The following is a 17,379-nucleotide window of genomic DNA, read 5'->3' on the forward strand; positions in this document are numbered from 1 at the left end:
ATCTAAAGTTAATATGTACTATATACTTTTGTGGATGAAAATATTCTAATTGTGTTAGATTTTGATAAAACAAAAGAGGCCCACCTAAACTATGAACAAGGAGCTTATTTTTTCAATTTTTCAATTAAAAAAAACTTAATCAGGTGATATGATTAAATATTTAAACTATTTTTATAATAAATTTAATTTATTTTAAAAGTTTAAAACATGCTAAACTTTTGCAGATAAAAATATTTCGATATTGTCAGATTTGTTAATAAAAAAAGGAGATCCACTCATGTTGACTACCGTACCAATTGGTGCAAGATGTTAGTTATAAATTCAGTATTTTTTCAGATCTTCTTAGAATTAATATTAGTTAAATTATTCCAAATCTAAGATTTCTAGCAGCTACATGCACACTAAGCAATAACTTAAAAGATAATCTTATTCACATCCAATAGTTAAAATGATTAAACAAAATATTTTTTTAAGAAAAGAGCAAACAAAGTAAATTATAAATATAGAATATTTAAATTTATATAAGTCACCAATTTTTTTGTAAATTTTATCTTTGGTGAAATGCACTATTCTTTGGATGCACCATTCTTTTCTTTTCTATTTTTTTTTTCTGGAAAACAGGATCGCAAAACTCTACGAAGACTATATATATTTGCTCTATGAGTACACTTGTATTACTAACTCAGGCAAATTATTGACTGAAGTACGGATCAAGGAGTTCATAAAATCTTTCCCAAACATATAATTTCATTTCCTAATCATGCAATTGTAATGTGTTACACGGCTCCGGTATGTGTGGGCAATTATATAATTATATTTTTTTTCAGAGAGCTACACTTTGTTAGGAGGAAAAAGATATTTTTATCAAACAAAATTCATTCTAATCTAATAATAAAAAGTATATGTTAGTTTATTATTGAATTCCATTACATTTCTTTTTGGTGAAGTGAGTTTAATTAGAATCATACATCCTGCTACTGGGTCACGATGTACTAGTCTGCAAACCGGGTTAAAATATAGTGGTTCCCTTTTTTTCTCTCATTGAGAGGAGGTTTTGCTATGGGAGGTGTTTCCCCTAGTGTAATTGACATGGGGATTAATTCCATGAGTTCTTTGAAACTTATTTGCAAATTGTGTTAAAGCATAGTGTAGACGCAAAGGAAATGATTCCTTTTGCACCACACTCCTTCCTTGCGTCTGCGCGCTGTGTTTTGGCAAATATATCTTTCCATCTATTACAAAATTCTCCATTGATTAGCTTTGCTTCTTGCACATAAGCCTCTAAAGTCTAACCATGCCAATTGTTTTGGGCTGCTGATTATTCTTCAATTACCTCATTTTCCTGAGGTGAAAGTTTCCTTCCTTTAGATTAAACTATAACCCATACTTGGCATATATCAAGGAAAAAGGACATCATGAAGCTGACCATATTGACATTTTAAAGCTTGTTGGTTATGGTAGGGGCTCGGAGGGGTCTGCCAAACTTCAAATTTAGGAGAAACCAAGCCAACCATAAGCCAGCCTAATGTTTGGCAAAACCCAACTATAATATATGATACATGTAGTCAGTCTGAAGACTAGCTTAACGATAACACGCAACAATGAAACAATGGTTAAAAAAATATCAAATCAAGGCTTTTTCTTCAGTTAGTTCGGAAGTTAAAGATGAAAATACAGGAAGTTCTAAAGATAAGTATGGTATTGGTAGCATGAAAGTAATGTGGTCCTATACAACATAGGGAGGGTCCAGTGTACTTAGAGAGCGTAGGCTTTAAGTAGATTATTTCATTGACTATTTAGCTTATTCTATCTAGTTAATCAAATAATTTTATGGTGCCAAGATTATTTTTTGAAAAAAGGGAACTAATATCTTTCACCCACTTCTGGAAATCAGTCAAGAGTCAATGTTAAACAACAATATGGTCTTTCTCAGGAAAAAAACAGGTTGGTTGTGAAGTCTTATTCATGATCACGTGACCAGGCTCAATAGAAGATACTGATCAATTGTATCTTTCATGTAGAAATGGACATATAGTTTATGATTAACTTGGAGGAGCATTGTATGTATCATGAGATTATTTAATCAAGGAGGAGTGTGGAAGATCTTTTTCTTTTCTTTATTTATTTATTTTTTGATGGTTATGATCTATATAGATGAGAAAACAATTTTTTTGCATAATATGTATATGCTATGTGCATGCATGAGAGAGAGAGAGAGAGAGAGAGATATGGATAGATATGAGCTATAAGAAGAGCATATACATGCAATTTCTCAAAACTCAAAAAAAAAAAAAAATTGAGGAAGACCATGTGCATACATGATTGCCTTCTTATACATATAGAACTATAGGGTGAATACCATGACAACAGATATAAAGCATTAGCTATTGCAATGTCACTTGTTCAAAGATTAAGAATATGTTTTTTCCCTTTAGTTGTTTATTCACTAATTTACAGTTCACTCGCTAATTATCTGATTGCCGATTGTAATATAAATTTCTTCTACCACAATTAAATATTTAGCAAAACTTTTCCATATTGCACCACCATTCACATACATTTTATTTTAAATAGCATAATTCTAAATTATATATATATATATATATATATATTTATATATATATATATATATATATATATATATATAAGGCAGACTTGGATAAGGTTGGTCGAATTTGGGCTCGGATCTGATCAGGTTAAAATTAGACAATGGGGTTCTTACATCGATGATTTAAGCCGTTGGATGTGATCTACAACCTCAAAATTACTTACACACTAAAAATCATATGATGTAAAATCTCTTAATCTATGCATCCAATGATAAAAAAATACACATAATTCAATTTTATTTAGACTATCCAATTTTTGATTACTTGATGCATAGACTAAGGATCTTTAAATCATATGATTTTTTGTATGCAAATAGTTTTAAGGTAGTAGATTACATTCAACAGCTTGGATCATTGATGTAGAACCCCTATATAGAGTTTTGACTTGATTGGATCTAAATCCAAATCTAGTTGATTTGATTCTCTCTCTCTCTCTCTCTCTCTCTATATATATATATATATATATATATATATATATATATATGCGCTTTTAACTCAGGTTGTGCAAAATTTGAAATTTGTTCATTTTGTATCATTGGATATGAGATAATTATCCCCTTGATGAACTCTTCGCTTCCTATCATCTACTAATGGTTATAACAGACTAGATGTACTCTCCATATGTCAATAGAATAAATCAAATTAAGGTGTATTATTTGCAGTTGCTACCAATTGTGATCCATATTTTGTTTACATTGATGGGAAAACTACAACACTTTATCATTTGAGGATTTAATCTTTTCAGCCCAACACCCAAAGTATAAATGAATTCTTTACATCAAATAAAAGAATGAGCATACTAATCAATTCTCATAAAGATCTCATACCAAAGTAATCTTTCATTTATTAACGGTAGCACAGATGTTTATTGTATACTCCTTTCTTTTAAATATGTCACCAGCATCTCATGTGCTAAGCACCAAAAGAACAATTTCTGTTTGCCATCCGGTTACATGTTGCATGCCAGTGCATATAAACAAAAATACTTAAAAAGCTGCACATGGGCAGGATCCATTGAAGGTGGAAGAGACACACAGTTAAGAAATTGCATCCTTTCAAACAGAAACTAGCTAACCTATAGGTATATTTTTTCTCTCTTTTTCTAATACTCCTAATGTCCAGGATTATGCCTGGATCATTACTTAAAAAGCCAAGGATGAAGAGATATTTTGTACCCTTTGCTCAATGAGAAAAATGTGTATAGGATCAAGAAGTTAATTAGTAAAAGTATTGGGAAATGGTTGAATTTATTTCCTGAAATAATCCAATCTTTTTTTGATAGGACAGGCATACGAACATGCTGCACAATATATATATATGTTAAGTCTTTCATGTTAAAGTACTCGTATTTACCTTAGTTGTTACTGTACTTGAACACTTAATTGAGCTTTCTCCTATTATTGTAAATCACAAATCTTGAACTAAAAGCTGAAAATAGATATGTAGAAGATCGAGCGGCATGCCGCTTGGATGACAAAAAGATAATTAATTACCTTATTAGGCATTTTTACATTATGATACTTCCCACAACTATGATCACACCTGCCATATATCCACAAACACAGCTCCATACGTGCACCATACACAGCATATGCATATTTACACCTCAACCCTCTAACTGAGAAAATTTACCGAGCTTTAAGCCTGAAATATGCGGAAGAAAAGCAAAAGGCAGAACTTCCCACCGATCTGCGCTCCCCACCATTCTACACCAATCCACCACCATAGCGCTGGCACTAAGTACTCCACTCATCTCCAACATAAACAATGCACGAGCCTGCAGAATAAAGCCAAGAAAATAGTATAGATATCCAAACACTGGCATATAGCTTTTTTTTAAAAAAAAATATTAAAAAAAATCCAATTCTATAAGTAAATGATTATCTCTATTAAAATATATTTAAAAGAGAAGAAAATAAGGTCACTTGCTCACTAGATCATGGCTGACCAAAGCAAACAAAACGTTCATAGTTTCCCAGGAGAAAACATAACCCAGCAGCAGCGGACACGACAAAAACATGCCACAGAATCCAATATATCCTGTAGCTTTACCGCCAAACTTTGAAGGACCAAGAGAAGAAAAATAGTTCTCTAACCCTCAAAGTTTGCATATAAATTCGAATTTCTTGTTAATTCTCTACTTGGAATTTATGGGCATTAACATTGAAAGACACGTAGTAATAAAAGAGATATAGAAGAAAGATTTTTTTTTTTTTTTGGATATTTTGATAGAGGAGAAAATTAAGAGGAGAAGAAGAGGTGATCAGTATTAGTATTTACTAGTAGCTACGGCGAAACCTCTCCAAGAACCGGCGCTGCTCCGACTCCTGCCGCTGGAGGCGCAGATTCTCGTGGTGCTTCTTGATGAGGGTCTCAACGCGCCGGAACAGCTCGTCCTGACTCACCACCAGCACGTCCCTCCTCCTCCACCCCTCCTCCACTATGGCCTTCGCCTTCTCCTTGAACGTCTCCGACTTCCTCATCTCCCTCTTCCCCACCGCTTTCTCTCCTACTACCTTCACTTCCTTGCACTTCTCCCACGTTTGGCTCTTCTTCAGCACCGGCTTTGCGAGTCGCCCCCCGCCGTCCATGATCGCCGTCCATGTTGCATCCATCGAATTGTCTCCATCGTCGACGGAGCTCGACGCTGCCACCTCCTCTTCCGCAGTCTCCGGTGGGATGACAGGTTCAGCCGGCGGCGACGGCGCGGAGTTGGATTCCGGTGAAGTACTGGTGGTGGTAGAGGTAGTGGGGGAGGAAGCATGGACGTCGTACCAGGTCTCCGGCGAGTCAGGAGGAGGCGCTAGGGGGTTGTCGTGGTTGTGAGGGTGGTCGCCGCGGGGCTTGGCATTGGAGAGCTTCCATATGGCGGCGATGATGAGGTGGACGGTGATCAAAAGGCTGCTTTGGGAGGAGAAGAGGCGGTCGACGGAGGGGACAACGGCGAGAGTACTGGCGAAGACAACAGCGAAGACGGAGCCGAAGCCGAACAGGAGGAAGGCGGTTTTGGCCGCCATCTCCATCACCCTCTTCTTCTCCTTCACATCGACAGCATCTGATCAGCCATTAGAAAATGAGCTGAAACTTGCGCTGATGGAAAGACTGGGGAAGAAGTGGATGAGAATTTGGATGGAAGGGGAGAGAATAAGGCAGAGAGAGAGGGGGGAAATATAATATAATCGATGCAAGAAGAGAGAGAGAGAGGATATGATTAGAGGGGTTTCAGGTTATTGTCGGGGATGGAGAAGCTTTTCTTTTATGCTGGTTGGGATCCAGCAGTAGTGGGAGATAGAAGAAAGGGGGAAGAGAGAGAAAGGATGTTGGTTCATATGTCGGGGCCCGGGCGCGGGCTTATTTTACAAGGTTCTGGCGGATAGGAGGGGAGACTTAAATCCAATTGACACGGTTCTGGCGTCCGCAGTCAAGGTTAAGGTTTGGGAGGCGGTAGGAGGGTGAGTTGGCCAGCTACAGTACAAATGGCGGTTGCTGGTTGCTGGATCTCCTCCAATCGGGGTTGTACCTTTCGCACGAAAGGAAGATTTACCTTCCCTGGCGGGAATCCCACATCGGAAATGAACTCGGATTGAGTTAGGAGCGCTTTGGATCTATGCAGTCAAAATGATCATATCTCCCATTACATATATTTGGTTCGAAATTAAAATAAAATTTAAATATTAAAAAAAAATAAAAATATATTTTTAGAGATTGAATCATTCTCACTTAGAAATTATGCTCTATGTTCGATATTAGATTTGGATCTAACAATATTCATATACTAAGTGCCTTATCTGTTGCTATGGTGATTAAGAAAAATCACTCAAAAGATTGTTTAGGTATCTTGCATCAATCACTTTGCTTCATTAAACAGCAAACTTCGTAAGATGAATTCTAAGTGAGCAGTAGGATTAATACCACATCAGCTCAGTGATATTTTTTAGTTATTATTATAGCTTGGGTAGTCAGTGTCATAAGTTAGTCTAGTCCATATTCTACACATAATAATGTATATTAATTTCTATACATGATGATATCTATTATGGATGCAACGTACTACAAAATTAAACCTAAAATAGCCACAGAAACAAGAACCAAGGAAAAAATTTTATCTAACTAAAGAAATCAAGTGATGTATTTTAGTTAATTGACACTGGAAAACCAATGGTCATTCTCCTTACAAATGGAAGTGTCAGTCAAGGTATTCAGAATTTGCAAGACTATTTACTTAAATGTCATGTTTTGTTCTTAATTATGTTGCTTTAACTAGAGAATAGGTTATTTACTACTATCGAATGATAATTACTAGTCTTTGGTGGAGTCATTCTAAAAGTGAGCAAGCTGCTTTACTTGCCTCCATTTGATCAATATTTGACGTACATGTATGGTCAATGACCACAACTACTCTTTGTCAGCAGCCAGAGATTTTAGGTTCTAACTCTTAGATATCTCTGCATGTTTGAATCTAGAAAATTTTAATGCAATGGATCTCCCACTCTTTTGATAAAAAAAAAAAAAAAAAAGGTAATTAGTATGGGAGATGCAACTCTTTGAGCTCTAGCTAGTAGACAAGCACCATTTAGTACTTCCATAGGGTCACACATTTAGGAGTTTAACAAGTTTTTCTTTATCAGAGTTCCATAATTTCCTCATATGCAATGCATCAAACATCTACTTTTCACAGTACATAGATTCAAATATAATGGTTACATTAAAAAACTATATAGGGTTTTTGTGTGTTGTTTTCCCTTTTCTCCTTCATGTGCAAATCTCACTTATATAATATTTATAAAATATATAAAAGTTTGACTTCATGAGGGGTAAATAGGTTGCTTATATCTTAAAGCATGATGGTGTCATCCCACATCACTGGTATGTGCACTCCAAATACAGCCCGTGACAGGGGTTTAGAAGAAGTTGTCTAATTAATGCATAATTTAGAAAATAACTTAAGTGCTAAAACATTCTTGCCGAGTTAGGGAATGTCTAGTTGTGCATAGTCATAATAACAATAGCATATGTAAAATTTCTATAGCAGACCTAGCTATAGTAGGAGTTTCAACAGCCATAGATATTACTGTGTAACATTTGCCTGTGGATCTCTCCTCCTACTAGAGAGAACGAATCTATATCTCTAACAACTTCAATCAACGAGCTCTTGTAAATAAAATATGGCATATATAGTATTACATTTCTCCTTTGTCTTCTAGTACATGCACATAGAACAGTCCAAGCAGCCCTAGCCTAAACCCCGGTTGGCGTTTTTCTCTTCGCATTAGGTGACATGTTCGTTCACATCCAGCGTCAAGAACCCAATTAATAAACATGCTATAATTTATCAAACTTATATATAGTCTTCTTCGCCGTTTCGTATGAATTATAAAACACCCATGACATGAAGAAATGATTCCCCTCATTATTGTATTGCATTGTGCTTGCTTTCCTTTTCTATAATTCCGTGCGCCCCGAGGCCGCGGAGACCGTGGTGGCCACTGATGTTGGGGCCAAGAGAGAGCACCAACACCTCCAACTACTACAAAGTTAAGTTAATGGAGATTCTTGGTCTTGTACCATCACTCCAACAAAGTGGTGGGCCGGCTGCTTCAGTCTCTCCTTTCTTTCTTCCCTTGCTTTTTCTCTAGATTCTTCATAAAAAGATAAAGAAATTGTATGATGGGTCCTCTAGAAGGATCATGGCCACTTTGGTTCAGCCACACATGCATTCACGGGCTTCCTGGCCGGTGCCTTTGGTTCCAAGGATGGTGCACGGATGGAAGACAAGGTTAGGTTGCACGCTAAGCAGCGCAATTGGTCCGGGTGCAATCATAATATGTTGATCTCGTTTGACAAGACTTTGTGTGGTGGAGCTGTTTTATACTCCTTTCTTGCTCTTCCTTTAGCTTCAAGACTAGCTAGCTCCATGATAATGGAATGAGTAGATTTAATCCATGGCTGTATTGCCATAATCAGCAACTGAAAGGGACGCATGCATTTCTTCCACCTCTAAGTGGAAAGTGGTGAAGTGTGATGGGGTCACAAAAGTAAATTAATAAGCATGATATCTAGAATATAAGGTTTTAGATCTCCCAAGATAGAGCTGTCTAGGTTTTTATCATGAAACAAGATGTGTCATCACTCTGCTCCATCCTAATATTGAGATGAGGGTTTTCCAAGATGCACATATTGGGATGCTTTAGGATGTTGGTAAGATGATCCTGTTCCTTGATGCTTGGGACGGTATCTCATCTCGACATCCCATGAAAAATGAGAAAGACCATTAAATTCGATGTAGAGTACTATATGAGACAATATAAATAGGATTAAATAGGATCTAGAAGTGAGATCTACCATATCAAAAAGTTAAAGTGTATGTTAAATTTTTGGAGGATATAATTTGGTTGCATGATGCCTAATTAAGATAATTTTTTTTTTAAAATTACATAACTTTTTTAGCTGTATGACATTGCACCACCTCCTAAAAGGTGTGGTACATCCAACAAGCAGAGCCTAATTTCAATATTTGGATCTCAAAACGGATCGACCATATGGAACTTTATTTGTTTTGAAAAAAATTTTAATTGGATCTATTTCCCAATTTCAGAAGAATTAGGTAGAGCTACCGAAGATGAAATTAATATAGAAATCTATCTCCTATAGGATTTTAGTTTTTTTCTATTTATTTTTACTAGTTATGTTTGTTTCGAGAAAGCTAGTTTTATTCAAATTAGGAGCGGAATCTGACTAGAATTATGCTAAGACAGACCTCACTATTAAAAATACAGGTTATTAATTTCAATTTAGAAATCATTAATGAAATCAAAGTAGAACTAAACCATATTTTTGACAAATTTTATTTTTCTTTTTTCTCAAATCTTTCAAGATATCAAAGTTAAGCAGATTGAAGAATTTTTTTTTTTTTTTTTTTTATCAAATTAGTACATCCCACTAAAATTTGAAACCATATAAGAGAACATCCAAATTCTATAATGCTCATATGAATGACCAAGTATGCACAAATTTCATGGGGTCTCTCTTTTCATAGTGATACATTTACTACTTTTATTGTTAGATATAAAAACCAATTATGATTTGCATCAGTATTGTTATTCTCGAAAAGTAGAATTTTCATCTGTATTGTGTTGAACGAGGATGGAAGCAAAAATTATGAAACCTACCATTGGGAAGACGTTTTAATGTCAATTCATGGGAGGTGTTTCTCAAGATATTTGACATAGAAAACTCTAATTGGTGGTCCTCCCACTTTTATTTCTAAAACGCAAGTGGCTCTTACAGTTCGGAAATCCATTTATTAACCCACTCAAAGTACCTATGGAAAAGCAAATCTCGTTTTTAGTTTCCACTAAGAATAAATATATATGAGTAACATAGTCAAAGGAAGCTTTAATGCAACATGCTTAGATGCATAAAAAAATTGGGAAACAACTACTGGCCTATTATTTCTTCCTCAAGTGTTTCTCGCCATTGAGGGTGGTAGCTTAACCTAGTGCTAATGTTTTTGGTGGCTGTGCGAGAGATCTAGGTTCAAATCTTATAGCTATTGTGATCAGGGAGATTTAGAGGAATCACAGAGAGAGCTTCCTAGTGCTGCTACACTTCTCATTCCAATAACTCGTGCATGGTGATTATTGGTGGGTTGATACATGTATACCTGCAGTTATCCATGTGAGCTCCACGTATCGTACCAATTCTAAACCATTACGCTGACTGGTGCAGTGAACAGATGGTACATATGCTAGGAAACAGCACCTAAAAGTATTTAACATAATGGCAAAGTGTTCCAAATATATGGTTCTCTGCAACAATTTCATGTTTTTCCATCACTTCTGCACTTTGTAACTATCAAACAGCATTTGCAACATTGATGGTGAAAAATAGAGAAAGTCACATTTGTAGTTTGTCTCAATACAAAACCTCACTAGGATTTGGTTAGTCTGTGGATACCCTCCATTTGGATGAAAGCACCACTTCTTCAAGTATACCATCAAGGTGTTTCGAGATCTACATTTGGTGATCCAACTGAGATCATCACGGTAATCTAAGATCATTAGTGATTCAAATTCTAGAATGATCTGATCCCTAATAATCTAAGATCCCGATGTTTGGTTGGTCATAGTGTAGTAATTAAAGATCTCTGGATATATATAAGTAACTTGTTTGGTATGCTACGAAAATCTAAGATCACCAATCGTATAATACTAAAAATATCTCTGACATATCTCAGATGGAAAGAGAAAAAATAACAGAGGAGAGATGGAAGAAGAGGAAAACCTTAAATTACTATGATTGGATTGATAAATCGAAATCATCACTAATATCTTATAGATTTTTTCTCTTTCTAATCACCATGACAAGAAAAGGAATGATTTTTTTCTCTTTTTCCACCTCAACTACCTATCTAGTGCGCATAAATAATATATCGTACATGTGCAAAATAATATCGCGGCAAAAAAATTTTTTTTTTTCTCTTTCAAAAAGTCTTTAGACTACGAGAATATTTTGATTAATATATTTGAATATAAAATCACTATAATAGAGTGATATTGGATATCTGTCCTCAAAAATAGATTTTCTATTATCGTATTGGATGGTGATTTAAGGAGTGGAAGTGATTTGAAATTATTACCATGTAAGATTATTATGGTATAATTAAATATGATGATCTTATCATTTTCATCTACATCATCTTTAATTTTGGATAGATCATCGCATACCAAATGCCCCTTATGTGTTTTTGTTGGAAGGAATTGTAACGTAACATGGCATAGATATCTTGTAAAGCTATTTTGAATTGATTATTTATATCATAATACCATTTTTCTTAAAAAAAAGACCATTTGCATTTCTATATCCACCATTGGAAACTTATCTATTGAAAAACATAATAGCATCAACTTTTTCCTGAAGAAATGATGTGAGAATTAGTCGGATCTCTTTGAAAAATACTTGTGAAAGACTGATCCTACAAGCTCCTCCGAACAAGGAGATGCATATATCCATTTAGCATGTCCACTTTGCTACCACGTGAAGGATTTTAGCCTTTTTTTTTTTTTTGATAAAAGGATTTTGGCCTTTGAAATAAGAGGAAAACAATAGCAAATAGAAGGTGCTCGCTACCACACCTTTTCCTTAAAATTAAAAAAAAAAAAAGGTCGTTACTTATGAGCATTAGAAGGCACTGGAGAGCATCTGATATCTTCGAAGGCTATTGCACAGAGCGAAAAAATTATGTCGGAAATATTGTTTAAATTGCTTATAATATTTATGGCACTGAATGTTTTATGTATATATAAGTTGAGCCTCATGGCTTTAGGAACCAGATATGATAGGATATAACAGTAAAATTTCATAATTATGAGAAAGATGTTAGAAATGGATCCTGTAGTTTTTGCAGATTGGGCTAAGTTGATATATCAAAATTGTGTATGTAATATGTGGCAGTTGCTATATCTAACATCATGGCAACTGTAGTCGGCAAGAACATGCGTGAATCTGGTAACTGTAGAATTTGATAATTAATATAATAATTTAATTATTTCATTGCGTTATCTCTCATTTGGGAATCAACAAGAAAGCGATTGATGGATTAGGTAGGAGGGTCATAGTGTGGCAGGAGCTCGTAGGTTTTAGCCTTTTAATTGGATAGGCTTCGTGTAGGACGGTCGCTTGTGATGATAGCAATCACTTAATAGAACATATTAGATTGGAGGATGGGTGGTCTAATGCGGGCCCGAAGACGTAACAATCATGCGTTGTGGGCGTGAAGAATATAAGAGATAGGAGACGATAAGAGTAATGTAGGCTGGGGCGCCTAAAAGGTGAATAAACCTAAAGTAGTACATGAGGTTACAGGGATTAGGGTTTCAGCATCGATCCTTGCAGTGTATCTGATATCATTGATATTCTAAATATGACTATTTTATTGTCTTGGTGATGGGAAACAGCTGCTATTAAGTTTATCAAAATCTCATGCTAAATGCCCGTGCATACTCGTGAAATTTGCTACATGGAGTTCATTCAAAATCAATAAATTTTCGAGTTCTATTCTCCATGACCATGAGTCATACTTCCTTATGCTAAGACTGTTTGGTCAATTCTTTTAACATATTTTAGAATTAAAATTTGATAAGTTAGTTATTATGATCTTTTTGACGAGTAAAATTAGCTTCTTAGTTGTGTCCGGTTCAATAAAGCTGGAATAAATTATCCTTTCAAATAGATTAAAACGGAAAGTAATCCTTCCACATTTTCTTATTAGAAATAAAACCGATTCATGATATTTTTTTCTTTAATCAAAAAGTGTATTTTGTATAGTGAGGAGAATGTTATATCTCTTGTTTTAAAAAATATTAATGGAGAATGCTTTTATTTGTTTAAATGTAAATAGCTAAAGGAAGTGATGGAGAGGTGTGTCTTTTGTTCTGAATTTGTGTTGGAAAGGTGTCTACAGTGAAGGGACATGGCCTGTGAGTGAAAGGATGCTTTATTGGGGTGCTAAAGAGAGATGTTCTCAGTGTGTCTTATGTAAGATTGATACAAAAGACTAAAGAGTAGAAATTTTCGTTGCTTCTCATAAGTTTGCATGGTCAATTGCTCACCAAATCCCCGTATCTTTGTGCTTTTCTTGCCAACGTAAGTCTGATACCAAAATATGGTTCAGAAGAGTTCTTGAAGGAAAGATGGCTAACAATCTTGCTCATCCCAATGTACCCAAGCTTACAAAAGGAGAATTATGCAATTTGGTGCATACACATGAAAGCACTATTTTGTTCATTAAGAATTATAGGAGATGGTCGATAGGGGCTATTGTGAACCTAAATTGCAAGAGGAGGCACTCAAAATCAAAAAGATTCACCAAAGGTGCATGAAAGACAAGAAAGCTTTTTGTCTTTTATTTGGAGGGGTACTGTCTAAGAGATTTTCGAAGCAACATCTTTAATCAAGCATGGGATACTCTCTCCACTATTTTACCGGGAGATGATCTTGTCAAGTGTTGTTTGTTATAGACATTAGGAAGAGAATTTGAAGCCGTTTATATGGGGTCGAGAAATATTGCCGCTATTGCATATTGGTAATTATAAATCAATCGAAGAGAAATTGAAAAAGACTCATGGATACCGAGGTGGTGCCAAGATCTGTCATTCCTTGACACTGAAGTTGCAAAATATCATCGTCAGTATTGAGGAATCAAAGGATATGAGATCTCCAATTTTTGATTAGTTAATGGAACAATTTCAAGTTCATGAGCAAAGATTGAAAAAAAGATAAGAATCACCCTAACAAGCAAGTTTTGGAGTCAAAACTTGACTTGAAGTGTAGAAGCCATAGAGAAAGCCATTGAGGGCATCATGAGCTAGGGTGGGAGAGATCTTCGTAGTTCTCTATGGACTTATTTAAAAGGATGTCAAATAAGTTTATAATTAGTTCATGGTCCTTCAATCAAAAGCTTAAGTTTTTGGACCATGAGACCATATGCTTCTACTGGCCTAAATCAGTAGGCTCTATTGTGCGGCTCATCTCCACCACCATAAAATATTACGCCATGGTGCTTGATCTCTTGCATTCTCCTCCAATTTCACCTCCTCCGCCGATCTCTAATCAAGCATCAAGATCACTCTCTCAACTTGACATCTTGCCTTGTCATCTTGCTCCACCACCATGACCTCTCGTTGTCCACGTCCGAAGCTCCCTGCGTAGCTGGTTGAAACTTTCGCAGCATTCCTGTCTTGCCGCATTGCAGGTCACTACACCACCATCACGGGCCATGCACCACAGGAAACACGGCCGCCATATTGTAACCGATCCACGGCCATGGACCACCCTGCCAGAGTAGCCTACTTGTAACATCAAAGAACGGATTATCTTATGATTAAAATAATGGTGTTAAGACACAAATACCAAATGGAGACAAACAATAATAGTAGGCACACTAAGCGAAAAGCAATGAATATGATGGTATGTACCGTACACTCTCTCATTGATGTGTGTGAGGCAAGATATTATTGAACCTTGGCCCTACCGCATGATTGTCGCAATGGTTATATTGGCACCTCTATTATTCTCATGGATGCAGTTAATGAAGGCACAAGTTTATTCTATGGTCGTCATTGTTTTAAAAAGTTCTACGGTAAGAACCTAGAGTAACTATTGCTGCTCTATTAGATTAGAGGATTTTAAAGGAGAATGGATTCCTTTGATCATAGACAGGGTTGTATCTTTTGCACAAAAAAAAAAAAATTAACTTTACACAAATCTACCATTGGATGATGCAATGATCACGTTGAGATTAATGAAATTGGTAGTGTTTTGAAATCTGTGCAGATGTTGTGAAAGGTGATCTATCAATTTTTTGTGTGAAAAATAATTAATCATGGACAGGTGACTCTAACCATATCTCTTTGAATATTTTAATATAATTTTATCCCTAGGTAGATTCTATTCTCCTTTGGAAGGACCACTCCGTAGCTACCATATTTAAGAAAAGATTGGTTGCTTTCATTGGCCTTATATTTATCTAAATATCTGCTTTCTATGTAAAAGATCGCCGCTCGTGGAGAGGGAAAAAGAGCCACAAAAAGAACATGGTAAGGTCAGAGGGAGAGTTGGGCATAGACTTTCTCACAATGTCTACAGATTATCTGAATCTGCACCACAACCACCACCTTTAATAATACTTGGAAGAGAGGGAGGCCCCCACCATCCCTATTAAAGGACATCTTTTTGAATGAAATTGGTTTGATTAGCTTCCCCTCGTTAGATCCTATCAGAAACAAACAAGGCATTAAATTTTCATAACAACATTATTGGCAACAGACATACACACACAAACAGACATACAAGAAAAAAAAAATGGGTTGGTTCATTTGCCTGTGAATAGTTGAACAAACGTGACATCCTACAGGTAAAATGTACAAAATAAAATTTTAAATAAAGTATCGGTCTTGGATCGTCATGACTTCTTGACCATTGATGATTAGACCGAACGACTAAGAGCAATTCAACTGACTTAGATAAGGGAGTTTCTTCTTATTTAAAATTTAATGTGGCAGACAACTCTTTAATCTTTCTGCGTGGTACACAAAGAAGAGGCAGCACCGGGAAAAAACGAATATTTTTCCCATAAAAGACTATATAATAAGATAAAGCAATGGGAACAACTACAATCAAATGGCTAATTTATAGTGCAATGCAAGGGCACCAGCAGTGTCTAGTGTCCACATAAAGGTCCTTTCAAGTAATGAAAACCTATAAGAAAAGCACTAAGTGGAACAGGAGAATAACTAAGGAGGGAATTGTACCATAAATTTAACCTATTCCTTAAACAACCATTGTTGGAAGTTTTCATATAATGTCGGGAAAAAGAAGCATATTGTTTCTATAAACAGCGTATATCATGGTAGACAGCTAATATTTAGTAGGAATCTCCTGGAACAACAGGAACTTTGGGAACTTGTTGTTAGATACTGGACATATCCAACAAACATTGCCGAGTCATCTATCACGTCCCGAACCCAGCATCTGAGTTGGCCATGTAACATGGCCACACAATCCTTAGAGCAGTATTCTAGAGATCATGTAAGGTTTAAAAAAAATATTAACTTAAATATTTTAAATAATTAGATAAATATTAAATATGTCAACCGAATCACATCTTCAAATCAAATAGTAAACTTGTTCAAATACAATCATTCAAATATTCATTGGTATCAGAAAATTTAAACTAGTTAAATTACTAAAAACTCCAATATTTGACTTCTCTTGCCCAACCCATCTAAACTAAGCATCCTGTGATTCTGAAAAAAAAAATAACAAAGGAATATGAGTTTCTTCAGCTCAGTAAGAATCACTATACATTTATATTAGAATAATGGATGAAGTGAAAAATATATAAATATCAATACAATGTTATGAAAACTCATAATATATATATTTAAAATAACTCAAATACTGACATAAATATGTATTGATTACATAATAGATCATCATATACCATCAAGTGAGGTTTTTATTCAACATTAATCTATATAATCTTAACATCTGATTCATCTTTCCACAACTTCAGTTGGATAACCTTTATTCTTTTTGGTTTTGGACTAATCAAGACTATATCTCAGTCTTTATCCGATCAAATTTTCATTTATAAGTCCATCAAGGCTGTCTCAGATATGAGCTTCTGACTGGCTGTCCCACGTATGAAAGCTCATGGGGACTGTTCCAGACATAAGCTCCTGACGGACTGTCCCAGACATGAGCTCCTGACCGGTTGATCCAAGTATAAGCCTGTGAAGACTGTCTTAAGCATGAGCTCCTGATAGGCTATACCATAATGAGGCTAGTCTAAACCATATATTCTTCATCCTTTTATTTCACGTTAATTTCATATTATTTTCACCAAATAAATTTTAAATTTTCAATATGATCAGAGAAAGAATATCATATCCACATAACTGCAATATCAACCATTAATACATATGTAAAATCAATAAATGATGTAAATCATATCGAAAAATCATTTCAGGAATGGTTATATCTCAACCCTATTAAATCTATCAATACAAGCAAATGTAAACGGTAAAATGGTATATATCTATATTTAGTAATCATGTACAGAAATTTTTACCTCAATCAGTAATAAATCAGACTCACTGCCTTATACTCTGGATGTCAAAATCCTACTCGATGTCCTCCTATCCGATAGACTGTTCTCCTATATATATTAAATTAATATTATAAAATAAATCAAATAAAATAAATTAAA

At 35.2% G+C, this 17,379-nt stretch overlaps 1 protein-coding gene across 1 annotated transcript; it reads right to left on the minus strand.

Moving 5' to 3' along the window:
* Positions 1–4,082: 4,082 nt before the first annotated feature.
* On the minus strand, positions 4,083–5,885 carry LOC105042790 (uncharacterized). Its single transcript, XM_010920110.4, has 2 exons — positions 4,890–5,885; positions 4,083–4,386 (listed from the first exon to the last, which is right to left on the minus strand). Coding segments are annotated over exons 1-2 (744 nt in total). The 5' UTR covers positions 5,633–5,885; the 3' UTR covers positions 4,083–4,385.
* Between the last annotated feature and the right edge of the window lie 11,494 nt (positions 5,886–17,379).

Source organism: Elaeis guineensis, chromosome 4 (genome assembly GCF_000442705.2).
Source record: "Elaeis guineensis isolate ETL-2024a chromosome 4, EG11, whole genome shotgun sequence".
NCBI classification, from domain to species: Eukaryota; Viridiplantae; Streptophyta; class Magnoliopsida; order Arecales; family Arecaceae; genus Elaeis; species Elaeis guineensis.